Source organism: Heptranchias perlo, chromosome 27 (genome assembly GCF_035084215.1).
Source record: "Heptranchias perlo isolate sHepPer1 chromosome 27, sHepPer1.hap1, whole genome shotgun sequence".
Lineage (NCBI taxonomy): Eukaryota > Metazoa > Chordata > Chondrichthyes > Hexanchiformes > Hexanchidae > Heptranchias > Heptranchias perlo.
In genome coordinates this window covers 31807402-31827875 of record NC_090351.1, presented here as the reverse complement: position 1 = coordinate 31827875, position 20474 = coordinate 31807402, and the positions used below count along the sequence as shown (strand labels likewise).

General features: G+C 41.3%; 1 protein-coding gene across 2 annotated transcripts in view; it reads right to left on the bottom strand.

Annotated features, from left to right (window-relative positions):
* Positions 1 to 947: 947 nt before the first annotated feature.
* Positions 948 to 20474, bottom strand: part of usp49 (ubiquitin specific peptidase 49) — a 62103-nt gene continuing 42576 nt past the window's right edge. The window contains exons 4-7 of one of the 2 annotated variants that reach the window (XM_068007575.1): positions 19062 to 19260; positions 17480 to 17588; positions 15249 to 15469; positions 948 to 12600 (exon numbers count right to left, since the gene is read on the bottom strand). In XM_068007575.1, the coding sequence (XP_067863676.1) occupies positions 12407 to 12600; positions 15249 to 15469; positions 17480 to 17588; positions 19062 to 19260 (723 nt within the window). In that variant the 3' untranslated portion in view covers positions 948 to 12406. The remainder of the gene's footprint in view (positions 12601 to 15248; positions 15470 to 17479; positions 17589 to 19061; positions 19261 to 20474) is intronic. The other variant, XM_068007577.1, reaches the window with a different exon arrangement.

Sequence of the window (20474 nt, the reverse complement as noted above, 5' to 3'; positions counted from 1 at the left end):
ATAAACTTGTAACAAATGCCTGCATCTTGAGATATGTTGAGTGACTTTCGTACTTACATTAAAAAGGTCAAATAATCAATCATAAACAACTTGTTTGAAATTTGAGCTCTACAAATAAGAAATCTGTGGTCTGCCTGTACCGCTGATCTTCCTTAAAATAGGTGCTGATAGTGTCACGTTGGAAGATAGGGGCGGCAAGATATCTGGGAAAAATTAGGTTTCCCACTTTTGATCACCATCCAGTGAACAATGCTGGTATTGTGCGTGTGGACACGTAGGTGAAGATAGGATCATGCTTGCCTGTCCTGGTTTGATCTCTAGTGGATACAGAGTTAGCTGATCTTTATTGGCGTGACAGTAGGACATTACAATAGTATCTTTGAGCTTGGAAGTGAAATTTAAAACAGGAAATGCTCCTAAATGCTATCCAGTGATCACTGCACAAAGCATATATGTGTGTGGAAGTCAGAGGACAACAGGATGGGGTCAGTTCTGATTCCCTCCTGTGCTCGCTTGTCTAAGCCATCGAGAGGGAAGAGAAGCACCCGATTTCTGATCTAGTCCGTTGTGTATCCAACCTCTTTAAAATAGGTTTTAATTTTTAATTTATTTTAGCTGTAGTGGTTTTCTAGTTAAGGACTAGCAATTAAATTATACAATGTTTTCAAACTAGGCCACGGTATTGGTTAATTTTACTGTGTTTTAATGGTTCCATGCGTTAAAGAGAAGAGCTCCAAATCTAATTGCTTGATAATTATAATTGTGGATAAAATATAAAGCTAGAAATAGGTTTCTGCTAATATCAAAAGAATAGCCATTTGGGTGCTGTACTGGAAAGCTAGTGGCATACTGTGAAACCATAACCCAATGTAAGTTGCTGCTGTTGAGATAAGGGGAGACAATTATAATAAAATAATTTTTTTAAAGAGACAGTCATTGGATTACTGTTAAATTCTAAAGTTGTACTCTTTATTTTTCTTTATTAGGAACTTTAACTTACAAAACAATAGATGTAGAAAGACAAAAGCTTAGAAAAATCATTTCTATTTTAAAAAAAAATCAAATCACAGGATATGAAATTTCAGATTGGTTGACATAGCAAGACAGTACAGGAATGGACCCTGATTCAATGTGCCGTACTCTTAATACCAAACCACATTTGCTAACACATGAACAAAGTGCCCTAATCTAACATTTAAAACCTGCTACTGAACATCCAACATAACAATACAATTTGCGAGCGGCTCCAGCCACACTCCTTGCTACCACATGCCTTCAATGAGCTCATGGCACTAGCTATAAAAATTTAAAACAAAAAACAAAAAAAATCATGCATGTGCTTAAAACAATAAAAACCAAATCAATGGACCATTCTCCAGCCCCATTTACACAGGCATTTTATAACAAATAACATTTTGTAAATTGTCAGCTAAAATGAGGATTGAAATACAGAATCTTCTTTTCAAAATAAAAGCATTTATTTGTGATGTCACCCTAACCTTTTGTTAACTTTGACCCTTCCCTGCCCTAACTCATTTTCTTTATGCATTTGATAAAAACTTAAATTTGATAATTTACTGTCATTTAATATTGCAGGGCAGTTTTCAATTACATAAAAAAGCACTCCTGTGCAGTCCTATACTTGCTGCACACCTCCACGATTGTAACTTCATGTTTACAAAGTCAGAAGCTCTCAAATCTCAAGAAAAAGTTGATAACCAACACCCTTCAGATCTCAGGAATGGAAGTGGGGGAAATAGATACTTTGCATGTGTGTCAGTGGGGAAAAAAATTAATAGCCTGACCAGTTTTACCATTATTCCACCATTATTCCAGGAAAGTAGAGACAGTTTAAAAAAAAGTTATGGCAGACACCACTTTCACAATAGATGCATTTGTTTCTATTCACCTCATTAAGTAATGAAAGTCTTTTGCAGCTTTCAATATAATAAAATCCACTAATATGCAAATCTAGACAAACTGCCAACTTGTTCCTTACAGTACTAGTGTGATTCCTATCTTTGAAGTCTAGATATAAGCCAATGCTTTTTAGTCTTGACCTGCTGCATGCAGCAAGAATACTCTGCATTCTCTCCATGATATATACTAGTTATGATAAGTTAGGATGACAAATATGGAAAGCCGATTTCTTACTCAGCAGACTCAGAACAAACTGAAACCTAATCGTGTATCTTTGCTGTTGAAATTTTCATTCAATACTCAAGAGGTAACTTCACAAGAGCATCCTCCCCCCACCCCCCATCTCAGAAGGCATGCACGCTTGCCTGTGTAACTGGGGCTTTCCATGTGCAGGGCAGTAAACGTTAGGAGGGAATTTGACCACTACCTCCTTTCGGACCTGGTAACAATAGGCCTGAGTAAATTTTGTTTTTATAAAAACAAAAACATAAAAGAAACCGGACTTTTTAAAAAAAAAACAATCTTCATGAATATATTACATTATGAAGTTCACAAAAATGTACACTAGTATATATGTTTTTTTAAAATCTGCTGGTAAGAACAGTTCGTATTCACAGACACAAAGTGTGAACGAGCAGTCAGCACCACCACAGTATTGTGTTGTTTGAATCCAGAAGATGACAGTTCTTGAAATCAAGAAGCAAGGTGACACTAGGGTTTTCACTATAAAGACTGTATCTTTTCCAGTCTAATATCTGCTCACCTCAGCTGCCATACTTAAGAGTGCAAGTGCATGAAAGTAATGTAGACAGTCCTAGAAGAGAAATTACAACATACAACAACATATAAAAGCTTTAGTTACAATTTCCTTTGTACCAATTATTTTAGTGTTTATGACAATGGAAACAGCATTTAAATAAAACATATATTCAAAAATATGAAACCATCTACAAGCAGGCTGCAATATTCTTAAAAAAAAATAAACTGGAAAAAAAAAGACATTTTCGGATGGTAAAGTTAGCTTCTCCTATACGCTGAGCTGGATGCAGCTTTTCAAACAAATAAAACTGAAAACTTCTTTTATATAAAGTGGGCACTGTGAAATGGAAATGTGTTTTGCAGATGTGTCGATTTAATGTGCAATTGTTATCAAAATAGAACACGTTGCTGCTATGGAGAGATTTGCAATCCAACCAGTGGATTTAATCAGTGAATAGCAGTGCACAATGTTGATTATATAGATTTGGCAAACACCACAGATTAACCATAAAACAAATGAAGGACCAGAAGCTGCTGTCTTTCTAGCAATGATCTGGGCCAGGGAAGAAGACAAATTCACAAGAAAATTTTTAAAAGGGAAGGGAAAGAATGTAAATTTCCAATGCAAGTACTTGCAGATGAGTAGAGATGTTTGAACTGAATGTGCAGCTATCAAGGACTGTATTCAGATAGACTAGTCCCAAGTAGGAGTTTTAGGTTTCTCATGAGAACTAATACAGAAGACAATTCCCTTAACAGGGAGTAATATCAACTAGTCGTTCATGAACACTTATGGAGGAACACTGGAGCAAGCTGGGAGTAGGTCCATCTGTGTATTCTCCATCAGAGGTAGGTGCATGTCATTAGAAACAGGGATTTTAGTAGAGGGGGAGGAGGGAAGAGGTAAAGTTTCAAATAAAATTAAACAAAAAATCCTAAATCGCTCAGTCATCAGATTATATTTTTAAATTTGTGCAGCAATTCAGCTTCATTATGCTTTATAAACGTGACGGGATTTATAAAGCACACTGCTGACATCTTGTGACAGAAAATAAAAATTACAACTTTTGTGTCAATAAAGTGGACTGGTTCTCCAGCTTGCTATTTTGGATATTCCTGTTTATTTGAATTTGACTTTGTTTTCGCTGGGCTTCAACACTTTACCAAAACATGTCCTAAAATCTTATCTCTCAAGATTAAGGATCACAACAGTCTTGCTGTTCCCTTATATGCTGCCCTGTCATACAGACAACAGAAGAAAAGCCAGGAATGAAAAAAGGCCATTCGGTCCATCAAAGCTCAATTCCTCTAGTACATTAACTCTGCTATCATGGGATCCAATTGTATTTTGAATAGCCCCAATGTTTTTGTCTCTAGATTCCAGAAATCTAACCATTCTTCTATGCCTGATCGAAATAGATGCTGAGAGGTTGTTTCCCGTAGCTGGAGAGCCACGTTTCCCACAGTCCCATCCTGAGACTATGCCCCCTAGAAATAGAGGGCATAGTCTCAGGATAAGGAATCGGCCATTTAAGACTGAGATGAGGAGCAATTTCTTCACGCAGAGGGTTGCAAATCTTTGGAATTCTCTACCCCCAGAGGGCTGTGGATGCTGAGTCGTTGAATATGTTCAAGGCTGAGACTGATAGATTTTTAGACTCTAGGGGAATTAAGGGATATGGGGATCGGGCAGGAAAGTGGAGTCGGAGGTCGAAGATCAGCCATGATCTTATTGAATGGCAGAGCAGGCTCGGGGGGCCGTGTGTTCTTATGTCTACTCCTGATAATTCGAAGATTTTTTTTGTTCTTAAAAAAAAATCAGAATTATGCAATAATTTGAATTAAACAACATATATAACACCATAAAGTGAGATTCAAAGCTAAATTTTTTTGAATGATCAGAACTTGAATTAGCAACCTTTAATTAAAAGCAGACGGTACATCTTTTCAATAGTCCTGATTTTAAACCCTCCCCCGCCCCCCCCCCAAAATGGGAACGGTGTGGGCGGGGTTTAGGATGGCAGGAGTGGGGTGTTCACGTGCACGTTCCTACCCTCCCCATATTAATTTGCCTGAATTCAGGGGTGGGGAGGCCGTCCGCCCCAGAGGAGTGGGAGCCTAATTTAAATGGCAAAGTTGTGTCTCAATTGTGACAGGCAGCATCCTGGCCACGGGAGAACCAGATAAGTTTTTAAAAAAACTTTTAAAAAGGTCTCTCGTACGCCAGGAAGTGCAGGGGTGCTCCTTCAGGCTCCACAGGGATACCATGGGCTTCTAAGGAGGGACAGTAAGTAGTGCAGATGGGAGCAGGAAGTTGTAAAGGGACATAGACAGATTGAGTGGACAAAACTGTGGCAGATGGAGTTCGATGTGGGCCAATGTGAGGTCATCCACATCAGACTAGAGAGATAAATCGGAGTATTTTATAAATGGTGAGAAACTAGGAATTGTAGAAGAGCAAAGAGATTTGGGAGTTCAAGTATACAGATCTTTAAAAGCTAGTAGACAGATACAAAAAGCAATCAAAAATAGGAGGAGGAAGTTCTGCTTCAGTTGCACAGAGCCTTAGTCAGACACCATCTGGAGTACTGCATTGAGTTTTGGGCACCACACCTCAAGAAGGCTATACTGGCCTTGGAGGGGGTGTAGTGCATATTCACCAGAATGATAGCAGGGTTTAGAGGGTTAAATGATGACGACAGGTTGCATAAACTTGGCTCGTATTCCCTTGAGTGTGGTAGATTGAGGGGTGATTTGATCGAGGTATTTAAAATATTAAAAGGATTCAATAGGATACGGAGAAACTATTTCCTCTGGTGGGGGATCAAGAACAACTTGCATTTATATAGCGCCTTCAGCCTAGTAAAATGCCCCAAGGTATTTCACAGGAGCGTTATCAGTCAAAATTTGACACCCAGCCACATAAGGAGATATAAGGACAGGTGAAGAGGTAGGTTTTAAGGAGGGTCTTCAAGGAGGAGAGGAAGGTAGAGAGGTTTAGGGAGGAATTCCAGAGCTTAGGGCCTAGACAGCTGAAGGCACGGCTGCCAATGGTGGGGGCGAAGGAAATCATGGATGCACAAGAGGCCAGAATTGCAGGAATGCAGAGTTCCTGGAGGGTTGTAGGACTGGAGGAGGTTACAGAGATAGGGAGGGTCGAGGTAATGGAGGGATTAAAGGGTACATCACAAAATTAGAGCTAGGCCATTCAGGTCTGAAATCAGGAAGCACTTTTTCCACACAAATGGTAGTAGAAATCTGGAACTTTGTCCCCCAAAAGGCTGTGGATGTTTGGACAATTAGAGCTTTCACGACTGAGATAGATTGAATTTTTGTTGGGAAAGGGTATCAAGGGATATGGAGCATAGGCAGATGATTAATCTGCACCTCAACTTTATTTAAGAATGGCAGAGCAGGCTAGAGGGGCCGAATGGTCTACTCCTGTTCTGATGTTCTCCTGTCCCGGGCTCCCCCACAATCGTGGACTTTACCGATTTCCTCAGCTCCATTTCTGACGTACCTTGCTGAGGGCCCCTAGCAGCAGCCTGATCCCCACCCCACACCATGAAATTTCCACTCCAGCCCGCCACCGGTAATGTCATTCCTGCTGGCTTCGGGCGGCAGCCAGTTTTGGTGCATGCTAATGAGGCCAGGGAGTTAAAATCTCCCATGCTTCACACTCCAGGGGGTCAGACAGATCAACGCCCACTTTGGCCCCCGATTCCCACCCCGAGTTAAAATCTGGGCTAATATTTCTCCTTTACCTTTTCTGGACCCAGTTTCCTGATTTACATTGAAGTAATGACCTGTATTTGATCCTTTAACTTTGTTTTCAAGGGCTTATTAAAATTAAATTTTTAAAAATGTAAATACATCTCAATTTAGGTAGATGGCAAAATTATACATTACTGGTGGACAGGGGCTGTATACAAAAACGTTACTTTAGACACAATTCTTGGACTGCCCACAAGCTCTATAAAATGAATGCCATGATTATACTGAGATCTGGTACTATAATCTGGTGATAATGTATTGAATCTACCCAGGCAGCTTTGAGCAGTTATACTGGGAGATCTTACTGGGGCAACTTTCATCCATGCAATTTCCCCCATCCAGAGTAATTTGCTGAATTGAAGCAGGGCAACAATTGAGCAAGGTAGCTCCACTAAGTATGGGGAGGAGCTGCAACTGGGTGGGTTCAACATCAAGCCTACTGGCGGGCTATATTGGTACATGTCTAAATCAGTGGTCACATGTAACTACTCCTGGGTCCAGTTTACACCACTGCCAATTCACAATAATTCAATCAGGCCATGATATGCTGCTTTTTAAAGATTGGTGCTCATTTATAAAAAAAATGTCTGATCATCCCTCTAAGTTGTTTCCCTTTGTCTCCTGAAGGCATTGGCTTACAGTTGTAGGGGCAATGGCTGCCCTCCAGTACCTCACCCAACTGACTAAAGGATTATCCTTTTAAACTCTCACTGTCTGCCAGGCAAAGTGGTTGTGCTACATCCCATGAATCCTAAAGGAAACATCTTTCTGGGCTGAGCTGATTCATGGTAGGATGATATCAATCTTTCCCATGGTTGAAATGCTTAGTTCCTGCTTGCTTTCATCTGATCAGTTTACTAAATTTTAAGATAGGAGGCATCAGTGTCGATAACTGTTATGGAATTAAGTATTAGCAAGTTATGAGCAGATTCAAATTGCCATTTTAAGGGATGAGTCCTTTTCCACCCCCATCACATAACACAAAAGCAAGCCGATATCTAGTCAAAAATAATTGATTAATGATGGGTTTAACCTGTTGTAAGGTGAATTAAGAATTCATTTGACCCTGGCTTTTACAGTTTAAAAAAAATTCAGCTTATATGTTAAAAGCTAATAAAACTGCGGGGTAGTTACATACCACTGGTGAACAAGACTATAACACAGATGAGATAATCTAGGTCAATAACAAGGATTATCAACTTGCCCATTTTAGAATGGAAACATTTTCAGTAAACTCCACTCCAAATTTTTTAATGTAGTTTCTCGGTTTCTGAAACTAAGAAAATGCAGACATCTGAATTTTACAGAAAAAAATTGGAATCTCTCTTCTAAAAATGACAAGTTGGCATTTTTGCAAAAACTAGTTTGATAATACATGTCAAATAAATAATTTTCAAAAATGGGATATTTTCAATAGACTTCTCAACACACTCCTGCCCTGCCCCTTTCAGTTTATTCTCGAGAAATTTGGCTTGTATCATTGTAGTCCGTCAACAGAAGGAAGCAGGCATGCCTTCCTCTTTCTAGAGCATTTTGAACTTAACACGGTTTAAGATAAACAAAATGGAAAGATCTCCTTTTTACTGTCGGGAGTGAAATTGTAAACCCAATTATAAATAACCTATGTTTAAGGTTTTGTTACAAATAGTGAGCAGGAATATTCTTCCCTAAAGCTCCCATGTGGAAAACCATTATTTAGAGTACTTGCTTCCAAAATTATTCTACCATAAGGACAGTATTTTGCTATTCAATAGTTTGGATTAAAAAAAAATCAGTACCTTGACCAAGCAGTCATTATTCACATGTGCACATCAGTAGTGAGTGTTGGCAGATTACTTGACCATGGGAAACATCTCAGCCAAGGCAACCCTATCCTCATCTGATATACACACTTCCAGCATATATAATTGGATAGCAATCAAGAGAGGGAAACCTGGCTGATTTCCCCTCCTCAAGTCAGGAGCAATGAGGCCAATTGTAGTGCCCCAGTTAACTCAACACAGACCAGCAATCAAACCTGCGATCTTCCTGGTTTATATGGCTGAGCTACTCATTGAATAAACTTATTGAGCCACTGAAGATCTAAAAGTCTAACAATTGTGAAGCTGTTCCACAACAGCAAAAATAAATTTGTCTCCCTTGTCATTGAAACAAATTGCAATACAAGAAACAGAACTGAATGCAAACAAAGCAGCATGAAACCAGAGACAAAGGACAGATTGTCTTGCTAATAAATGATAATAAAATTATCTGAGAGGAATCTTAGATGGGACATTTAGGCCAACACTGCACTGGAGAGGGAACCAGATGAGATTTTTAGGCCAGAAATGTACTGCAGAGGAGTCACGGGCAGGATATTTAGGCCAAGATTGTACTGTAGACAGAATCACCAGCAGGATGTTTAGGCCAGGAATGTACTGGAGAGGGAATCATGAGCAGATTGGTGAGGGTAGCCCTGTGCTGGAGATGGTATCCTGTATGGGTGTTTAGGGCAGCACACTTATTGAGGGGCTGAAAATTGGTACTGTTTTAATACACCCTCCTGTTCACTACTAAAAATAAATGGCGAAGTGGATTTAAAATATCAGAGTGATGTTACGAGCATGCAAAAGGTGTTTGGTTTTTCATATTCATTTTCATTTTTTATTTCATATGGTGAACTGAGGCACACATAAGCTTTTGGTTGATTGACCCTTTCTGCAATCTTCTTCACCTACTTTGCATAAAAGATTTTGCCCAAAATATATTTTTAAAAAAATCATCAGCACTATCTCAAGCTCAGTGTCAGGTAACAAAATAAAACCAGATAAGTTTTTTGAGCTGCATTTTGAATAAGCTGCTTTCTGGAACTCTGTTTCGGGACTGTTCTCTCAAACAACTGGAGAGGACACTGGACTCAAATAACACAAAACCGTCTGATCATGCAATTTCTGAAAGCCTGGTGGGATAAAAGGAAAAGCAACCTTCAACCAAACACGAGCTGTACCTGTACCTGTTATGTAATATATCAGGACTCGTTTACAGAAACCCATATAGCTCTTATGCATCCAAATGAGTTTTAGATGCATGCTACAAAGTTATGACTAGTAAGCAGGTACCAACAGAGCAAAAGTGGGGCCAGCTCATTTTCCATTGACTTTATATTGATTCATGAAAACTGATTTTCAGCATAAACTCAATCACAGATGAGTCGACAGTTACTGTGCGCAATTTGTTACACAAAAATGCTCAGAATCGTGCAGCCTACTGAGCACTGCAGTAGCATTTCTGCACCATAATTAAAACATTCAAACCAATTTTATTGAGTTTATGCAAAGTATATTAGTAAGTTTGTTGCTTTGATATGGTTCAAATTGTGCTTTTTGATATTCCCAAGAGGATGAAAAAGTTCTGTGTGGTTTACAAAGTGCTAACGTATTGGCAGTTCTCTATTATTAAACGGTATGCACAGAGGATCTGCGGTTTCTGCATCAGTGGAAAGCAGAACGAAACGTACAGTGTCTCGGTGCTGTAGCGGATTGATGTATACTGCTGCTCGGTGCTGTAGCAGTTAGTCACCATACTAAGCATGCAATATCTTATCACTAAGTTTTCAAGTACCATTGTTTGTGTCACCTTGTAGTAAGTACAAAAAAGAAGGCGTAGCCAGCGTTAAATTACCACAAACTGGCTGTGTGAACCAGAAACTAGATAGTGAGTGCAAACAAAAAATATCAACTAGTTTTACAATTGGATTGGGGGTGGGGTGGGGCGGAAGAGAGGGAATTGAAAGAATTTACAATAGCGCCCTGAATACTAAACATAAGGGAGGAATAAGAAAGAAAAGGTGGGAAACGAGTTTGAGCCTCAGTCTCAACAAACTTTGAACTCCCCTCTCCTTATTTGAGGACTTTTGCCAGTTCACAGTCAAGCTGCCGGATGGAGAATTGCAAAATACAGCAGAGCACTCAAGTCGCCCAAGGAAAGGGAAAGGCTAACCAGAAGAAAACCATTTAACAGGCAGAGGGTGGTCTCCAGCCTCTAGTGATGCATGGTATTAGAATGGCAACTGAGTATTGAAGATATTTTGTTTAAAAAAAGGTTTGAGAGCTGGATTTTGAATATTTTAAAACATCCCACTTATAAAATTAATGACAAATTCAAAAAGATTTAAGAACTCAATGGCACCATACTTAAATTAGCTGTAGTCAGTTCCTATAAGATGTACAGAGACAAGAAGTAAAAACCAAGTCATAAAACCAGTTAACTAGCCCACAAGTGTCAAAATCTATGTGAAGCAGCATTTTGATAGCAGTTGGTATCTCTATCTGGTTTATTAATCCAAACTTGACCACAACGACAAAGGCATGTTATTTGCCTCTTCCCCACTCCTCATCCTGAAGGAGGTGACTCATGCTGCAGTACGGTTCCACAAGTACTAGGCATCCTGCATTACGTGATCCTGCCTGACCCGCGCACACAATTTCCTGCAAGTGTCACAGGGCAGTGACTGGGGGCAACACTAGCTGATTTTCCCCTCCCTCCCCCCAGCCCAAAGGCTCCCCTACCACTACATTGGCTAAGATTAGTTAACTCAGTGCAGATCCAGGAACAAACAATAGGAACTTCCTGGCCCATACTGTTCAGTTCCACTTTGGGCAGTGTGCTTACCAGGGCAGCACTACTATGAAAACTTTGAGAACATTCAAACCTTTTACCTGCAAAGTCAGGCAGCAGAATGTCGCATTTACTGTTTTGTTCTGAATGATCTCCTCTGCATTCCTACCAAATTCTCAAAAGTAAACCAAAATATATTGAACACAAGAGGCCTCAAAATTTACAGAAACAAAACTAGTACATTCTATAGTACGCACACAAGATCAGATTTAATAAAATGATTTAATCTCCCACATTTATTTGAAATTGTTGCAAAAGTCTTAATTTACATTTCCAAAGCTGCCATGTTACTGTTGCATGATCAGCTACATATACACTGCCCACCGACCAGAAGTTTTCTGAAAACACTAACAAATCCTACCCTCATACAAAATCCAGCAGACAAAGCTCAAGTAAGGAACTGTTTGCAGCAGAAGTGCATGAAATCACATCGGCTACATTCACTCCCAACATTCTTGTGTTCTGAATCCATCAGACACTCAACGGAGGGATTTACATTATCGTAAAAGGAACATCCTGCTGGGTTGCATGCAGCCGCTGTAGTTATTCTTAGTGATGAGACTGGTGTTGTGACAGTAATTCTTCACAGCACGAGCCCTTTCACTTAAATAAAGTAAAAAAAAAATCATAAATGGGAGCAAAAGGACAAGGATTTCTCTTGTGGTTTCTTCATTGTTCTGCAACATTGGCAGCAAATCATAACTGGTATTATGGAGCCTGAACTAATTAGTGAACGTTCAGTGTGAGTGCAAAACAGCCCTGGGTCATGCAGAATTAGTGAATCAGTTCAAGCCTAGCTTGGTATAGCACCACAGGGAGTAAATGTAACTGCATCCAGTACACAATGAAAACAGGTCAAACATGTGTACCTGTGTCAGTCAGTGAATCGAGTGGCAAACAAAGGCACCTTCTGGGAGTTAAAGGATGAAAGTGACAATTAGAAATGGTTGCATCTCCAGATCAGCCAATAATATGAATGATGACAAACAGAATGCGCTGCAATGGATATACTACCTGGAAAAACCGTTGCAACAAGAACGTTGATACTGCATACGTCCACATCATCTGACCGTTGACAGTTGGACACTTTGAACAAACCATTTTAATTGACAAGTACGGAATTAAACCCTACCATAATATGCATAGGAAAGCTATATATGCTTCGGTAAACGAGCCCCAGGGCATTTTCTGTAGCCCACATGAGAACACAACAGTGCTTAATCAGCCCCAACGTGGTCCCCACTGGCTGATGCTGGGTGGTTTCAGCAAATTCCAATAATGGTTTATATAACCCGTCCTAGGGGAAGGTCAGTCTCCTGTTCTTTTCTGTGTTTCTGGTTGGCACAGGAGGTTCAGAATGCATTTCTGTGACAAACCCCACTTTGTTCTGCACGGTTCTTTGAGTGTAAAAGAGAATGTAGGCCTGGGTCTTGCACACCTCCTCCACACTGCACACATTTAGCTTAGAGTCATTACAGTGGACCCAAAATTCTAAAGAGGAGAAAAAGGATACAGTAGATTGTAAAATACAGTATTTACCTTCTTTTCAATATATTCATTAGTCAAATGAAGCACGTGTCAATGAAATTACTGTACAATCAGGTGTGTAATTTGCATTCACTCCTCCCCCGAAGGTGCCGATTCTTCCTTAGACAACTTCACCCAAGGTGCCATTCTTCATTGTGTGCCTAGACAGTGTCAGTAGGCTATTGTCTATTTGTGGGGGGGGGGGGGGGGGGGGGGGAAGGGGGGAGGGGGTTGCGTAGGGGAGAGGAAGGAAAACAAGCTCAATCCTGTACTCACCCAGTGGCCATGCACGTGCACTTTCCAGTAGGAATCAATGGTTAACAATCGGGAACGGGAACCCTGGCTGATTCTCCCACTCCCCTGTCTGAGAAATGGAGGCCCACTGTAATGCTCCTACCACCACCCTGGCTGAATTCAGCAAACTCTTCACAGGCTAGGGTTTGGATCGGAGACCTTCCTTGTCTGTTTGGCTTAGTTCCATACTACTCAGTACATTTACCTAAACAAGTCCCATTTACACCGTATTATATTTTTTGTGAAAGTGACCTAAAGTCATGGGATTTTTTAAAATAGTAGAGGTGGAACAGGAAATTGATGTAGATTGGATTTTGAGATTGTTTTTCACTTTTCACAATTTAAAACCTTTGCTCCCCTCTTGGTTTAAAAATTTAAAGTAAACTCTCCTCACTATCATAGTCATGCGCCTCCAATTATCCTTCTTAAAATACAAGAGGGCAACAAATAGGGCAAACTTGCTCTACAAAATTGCAATAATCATGTTGCCTCCGGCTGAATTAGAAAAGAAGCAAGCTTGCTTGAGGATGGAATGGAAAGTTAGCACTTTCCCCTAATTGTTGAGCAAATAGCATCTCAGCGAGCAACACCCACAGCTTCACTGCACACATGGGCAACAGATCGGAGGGTCAATTGGCACTTGCACAATCAAAGAAATGATTGAAAATACCACACTGATAAATTCTAATGTTAATCTAATAAATCCTTTCGCAACTATGCTAATTTGGAACAGATGGAATTGACCCATGGTCAATTTTTCCACCCCAAAAATTGACACAATTTGGTTCAGCATTATCTGAAGGTTACAATAGTGAAACCCATTTATAGGAACATCCTATTTATAAGAATATATCACTCCCAATATTCTTCCTGCCTTCTCTATACCCCCCTCCTCTCTGAAGATTAATACACACTATAAAATAATGTCCTAGTGTGACATTGCTGGTCCACAGAGACCTGAGCCATGACTGACGTCTATATGAAGATTAAAGTCCTATAAGGAAAGATTGAGGAGAATGGGCCTATAGTCTCTGGAGTTTAGAAGAATGTGAGGTGATCTCATTGAAACATATAAGATTCCAAGAGGGCTTGACAGGGTAGATGCTGAGAGGATGTTTCCCCTGGCTGGAGAGTCTAGAACTAGGGGACATTTTCTCAGCATAAGGGGTCGGACATTCAGTACTGAGATGAGAAGGAATTTCTTCACTCAGAGGGTCTAGGAATAATTGGAATTCCATACCCCAGAGGGCTGTGGATGCTCAGTCTTTGAGTACATTCAAGGCTGAGATCGATTGATTTTTGGACTCTAGGGGAATCAAGGGATATGGGGATCGGGCGGGAAAGTGGGGCAGAGGTCGAAGATCAGCCATGATCTTATTGAATGGCGGAGCAGGCTTGAGAGGCCATACGGCCTACTCCTGCTCTTATTTCTTATGTTCTAACCACAAATCCCTTCACAGCACTGCCTTCCCTTCTTGGGCAAAGAGGCTTCCTAACCAGTGAAGGAGGAGTCTGAGGAGGGGCTTTAGAGATGATGGTTCTTCACCCCAATGGTTCTATTGGCAAATGCACCACATGATACAACAGAGCCATACAGACCACAAAGGTGGCAGGTTTGATGCCAAGTCAGTCCGGAGTTAGCTGATCTCACTGACACAGCACTGTTGTACGACTAACTTCAATGACCGTAGGCTCGTGAGGAACAAGAGAACAGTTTAAACTGGCCAGTGCTCTTGTTCCCAATCTTTGTCCAACAATGTCTGCTGTGTGTGAACATGGAGAAGACTGTGCTCACTCCATGGTTTGAAAGACCACTACCTAGGCTGGCAAGATAGTTCAACCATACACAGTATGAGTTATTGGGAAGCAGCATTAAAGAAGAGAGGAATTACTATATACAAGGCTGTCTTTTCCCCAACTTTTGCTGATTGCCAACAACTCTCTGGTACCTCAATCAAGTGGCCATTCGTCTCATGTGAACCAAGACAATGAGGATTGGCAGGCTATTTGATCTTGGAAGGCATCACAGCGAGGCAAGACTCTGCCCTCGTAAGCACACCTTTGAGCAGTGGTTACGGGATTGCAATCAGAAGCGAGATGCCTAGCCGAGTGTTACCTTCTCTAGCCGAGGGGCACTGACACCCACTGTAGCAACTGAACCTGCTGAGATCAGCTAATTCAGCACAAATTGAGAAATGAACTTGGATTCTTTAAGTCTGCATGGCTCAACATGCCGGGAAGGGCGTTTACCCACTATACCTCCAAAGCAGCTATAGCTGTGTGCCCTTATGATCCTTTCTTAGTTACAGTAAACTGACCTCCTTCTGTGTTGTAGCAGTATGCGGTGTAGTGTCCTGAGCCAAATCCTTTCCCATGATGCATCACCACAGCTGAGAGGTCATATATGAAGCTCTCTTTGCCAAGAGCGGAGGAAGAGTCCCTGCAGCAGTAAGGCTCCATGTTTAATACCTGGTCAAAATTGACGTGCACCCCTATCTTCTCACGATGGTTGCGCCCAGACCACCTAAAAACACAGTAGCTGCATCAAGAGGGAAATAAGGAACACGAGTACAGTACATCAATGCCCTGTAAAAAATCCTCACATTCTATACAAGATAACTGGATAAAGTCAATGTATTATTACTTTTGTTTACAAAAAAGTTAATAATCAGCTAACCATACAGACCAGGAAGGCGGACGGTTCAATCCCTGGTGTGTGCCGAGTTAGTTGATCTCAGCCACAGCAGAGGCAGAGGCAGTAGAAGTGACCTCAACACCCCAGGTAGGAAAAGGAGCAAAAAAAAATCAAATGAAATCAGCCAGGGTAACTCCTCCCCATCACTATTCAGTGGCCCTGGTAGAAAGTGTGGATGTCAGGTGAGGACAGGTTAAGCCTCATCTGTTTTTTTAAATTCGTTCATGGGATGTGGGCGTCACTGGCCATGCCAGCATTTATTGCCCATCCCTAATTGCCCTTGAGAAGGTGGTGGTGAGCCGCCTTCTTGAACCGCTGCAGTCGGTGTGGTGAAGGTTCTCCCACAGTGCTATCTGTGATGCATTCCATAGCAGAATAGCTTGGTGATGCTCAGTGTTCAGGGTCACACTCACTCTCAAGGGTCACACACAAATAATAGATGCTTGGGCAAGGAACTGGAGAGTGACCAACACCCATATATTAGTACCAGAAAAAGGTCAACACTTTCAGGTGAGGAGGAAAAAAAACAGGAGAGGAAAAATACAAAGGGCCACGCATTTGTGGTATGAAATTGACCACAGTACCGATTTATTTAACAGGGTAAAGGTTAAGTAACAGGACAAAAGCATCAATCGGCACAGATAGACAAGGGAGCACAGTGGACAAAAGGTGTCATGATGTCACTCTGCAGAGAACCAATCAATGGATTAAGGTGTAAAACATCAGTTACTGTCAGCGGTGTAATGGAGCTCCAATGCAGTGTGTCACGGAGTAGTACGGCAAAACTCTACATGTGTAATTCCCATACAGCAGGTTCCTGACCAAAATATGGGGAGGCACTAAAACGAAGCAAGTTGCGTCACTACAGAAAAGTGTGTGTACAATTGGGCGGGGGAGGTTGGGAGGTCAGGAATCAAAGGCAAGTTAACTGGTCCTAGACTATTCTCCTATGTACCTGTAGTGACCAGTGATGACAGTGGCAGAGGTCTGGGAGCAATTTCCCTCCTGGGAGAGGAATGGCACATGGTATGGATAAACCAATGAGGGGAGGGACTAAATTATGAATCCTCTCCAATGCACAAGACACTTTAATAGGGAAGTGAAAGACAATGGGGAGGGGTGGGGGAGACAGGAAAGGATGTTGTGAGGATAAATTTTCTACTAGGCTATGACTGTACAATATTGCAAAAAATAGACTATTTGTGTAATCTGCATTTGCTGTCACTTGTAGCGTCATGCCTAGTGTAATCAATAAATAAAATAAATTTTTACTGCTTTAGTGCTCGAGCAACAATAGGGTACTGCCACAAAGAGCTCATCTTTCTTCTACACAGTGCAAGAGCTTCCGCCTGCTTTACACCGATATCACTCTTGAAGGATGGCACACCATTTCCCATAAACATGGAGCATTTTACAACTTGCTTTGCCCTATAGCAACTGCAGTTCAGCGTTAGTATATTGTTGTACTACAATAAAACATTAAATGCAAAGACTTATTTTGAAGGGTTCCCCAATGACTCGCAAGTTTATGCAATGATCACTTGAGAGGAATAAGAGAAACCATTTAATTCAGTGCTTGTAATGACAACAAAAATCAAAATCAAACCACAGACGGAATTTGCAACATGTGCAGAAACTAGACTGGAACCAGAGTATACACATTGATGGTTCAATAATCTGTCTCCACTTTTGGGCAGATTCTGCTGGATCAACAAATCAAAGTGAAGTTCTTTTTGTGGAAAATTAAGAGTGCTGGAGTGACAAATGTACAACTAACAAATTGGAATTCATGGATTACATAACTGTTAATAGGTATTAATGCGATCCTTTGAAGCTGCAGCAAATTCATCCTACCTGAATCGTTTAAGGTGCAGACGGAGGACCTGAGGTAGTCTGTATATCATTAGCTGTTTTTGAGCTTCTGTCAGGACGAGAGGCTTCGGTGAGGATTTCCGTCGTTTACCTGATAAGTAATTACATAGAATTTACAGCACAGAAACAAGCCATTCGACCGGTGATTATGCTCCACACAAGCTTCCTCCCACTCTATTTAATTAAAATTAGCATCATTCAGACTTTCAGTTAAAAAGATTAACTACTCAGCCCATTTCATATCAGGAGCTAAAAGACTACAAGAGCAGGTCAGAAGCTGGGTATTCTGCGGCGAGTGACTCACCTCCTGACTCCCCAAAGCCTTTCCACCATCTACAAGACACAAGTCAGGAGTGTGATGGCATACTCTCCACTTGCTGGATGAGTGCAGCTCCAACAACACTCAAGAAGCTCGACACCATCCAGGATAAAGCAGCCCGCTTGATTGGCACCCCGTCCACCACCCTAAACATTCACTCCCTTCACCACTGGCTCACCGTGGCTGCAGTGTGTACCATCCGCAGGATGCACTGCAGCAACTCACCAAGGTTTCTTCAACAGCACCTACCAAACCCGCGACCTCTACCACCTAGAAGGACGAGGGCAGCCGGCACATGGGAACAACATCACTTGCACGTTCCCTTCCAAGTCACACACCATCCCGACTTGGAAATATATCACCGTTCCTTCATCGTCACTGGGTCAAAATCCTGGAACTCCCTACCTAACAGCACTGTGGGAGAACCTTCACCACACGGACTGCAGCGGTTCAAGTAGGCGGTTCACCACCACCTTCTCAAGGGCAATTAGGGGTGGGCCTTGCCAGCGACGTCCACATCCCATGAACGAATGAAAAAAAAAGGCTACCATCACAGGGTTCAGGGCAAGTGAGAGTTTGCTCCAGTATACACCTTTGTCCTATTTATGGAAATGCTTGGGAACTGAAGTTTCCTCCACACAAAGGAGGGGCAGGTTGGTTGGTAGAAGTCTAGGCCAGACGGACTGTGCTAAGTGCCCTGATTTTCCCTTCACTGCAAAGGATCAAAAGGCATTTTGATCCAACAGCAATTGAGAGCAATGCAATGAAACAACTACAAATACTCGTTTAAACACAGAAACAAAAGTATATATCTGTTCTCTTAGGTTCCCATCAAGTAACTACAGCTTGGGATCCCCCAATGCCTCAGTTTGTTGAGGCAGTGAATAACTGAACCAGATGGGCCAGAAAAGTTCCAGGTATCATCCCTGGTCTTTATGGAGTTTGCCTTCTCAGTATGGGCACTACAAATAGCCTCAGGACCACTGGTCAGGGAGGACAAAAACTCAGCCAAAGTTCCTGCTCCTGGTTACCATCTAGCAATCACTGTTGTTCGTGCAAATATATGGCCACGACAGGATTGGGCTTAAACAGCCTGCCAACCCTCACTGTCTAGGCATGGACAGAATAACACTGTTCCACAAGTGCCAGAGCCCTCTAGTACCTCAACAATGTGGGAGACTAGACTAAGAGTTTCAATAGGCTGTCCAACTGAGAGGAAGACTCGCTTAAAAAGATACCACTTACTGTTGCACTGGTCGCAGGCGTAAATCCTCCCCTCCAAAGCCTCGGTTTCTGTAAACTTTGCCAGCATTTCCGTCAGAGTGCATTCTTTATACTGGATAGCACCCTTCTGAAGACAATGATAACGCTCTGGAAATTCCAGTGAAAGATCCCAAAATGGTTCTACGGTGTTGGATTTGTAGTTGCACGTTAGGCATGTAACCTGTAGAAAGGGACAATAAAAACAAATAATAACTAGACTTCTAAAAGTGGCTAACCCAACGAGATGACGGAAATTTACAAACACAGAACGAGGCCATTCAGCCCAACTGCACTAATTCTTTGTTACAGCAATCCAAAATTAACCCCACTATCCCGTTCTCTCTTAGCCGACTCTTTTTCTCTGCTTCAAATATTTATCCAATTTTTCCCTAAAAGATGAAATGGCCTCTGCCTCAGGTGGTGCCTGTGGCAAAGGATTCTATGCTCAACAGTCCTCAAGAGTAAATAAATTTCTACTATACTCTCTCCTCACTTTCTTAGTGACCGTTTTAAATTGATAACCACTTGTGAGTGACTCCCGAACTAGAGGAAATAGTCTTTCCCTACTCACCCTATCAAAATCCTTCAGAATTTTAAAAACCTCTATTAAATCTCCTCTTAACCTTCTACGCTTCAATGGAAATAGTCCCAGTATCTCGGTATCATAACTTTAGTTTCCTATCCTGAACATCAGCTTGGTGAGCCTATGGTTTTAATATTCTTTCTATAATGGGTGCTCAAAACTGAACACAATACATTGTGGCCTAACCATTGCTTTGCACAATTTTATCAATACTTTTTGCCCCCATTTATAAAACCCAAAATGCTGTAGCCTTTTTTAAAAAATGGCTTTATCTACCTGTACTCAGATTTTCAGGGAGTTATGTCCCAACACACTTCACAAAGAAAGGGGGACGGGGAATGAAGACAACAGACAACCCAGAAGGAGTTATGTAAGGACTTGCACAACACCAGGTTATAGTCCAACAGTTTTATTTTAAATAAAAAATTATAATAATTTTTTAATAATATTTTAAAATAAAACTGTTGGACTATAACCTGGTGTTGTGCAAGTCCTTACATTTGTCCACCCCAGTCCATCACCAGCATCTCCACATCACAGAAGGAGTTAGGATAAGAGTTAGGGCAGGTGATTAAAGGTTGATCAAAGAGGTTTTGAGGTGGAGTGCTGTAACAAGGCGAGTGGATTTAGAAAGCATGCCAGCTCTGATGGCTGAAAACTTGGTTACTGCTGGTACAGAGGATTGTAAACAATTTTACAACACCAAGTTATAGTCCAGCAATTTTATTTTAAAATGCGCACTGGTCTCTGGAACAGAGACCAGTGCGCATTTTAAAATCTTCACCCTCCCCCTCCTCTGGTACAGAGGAGGG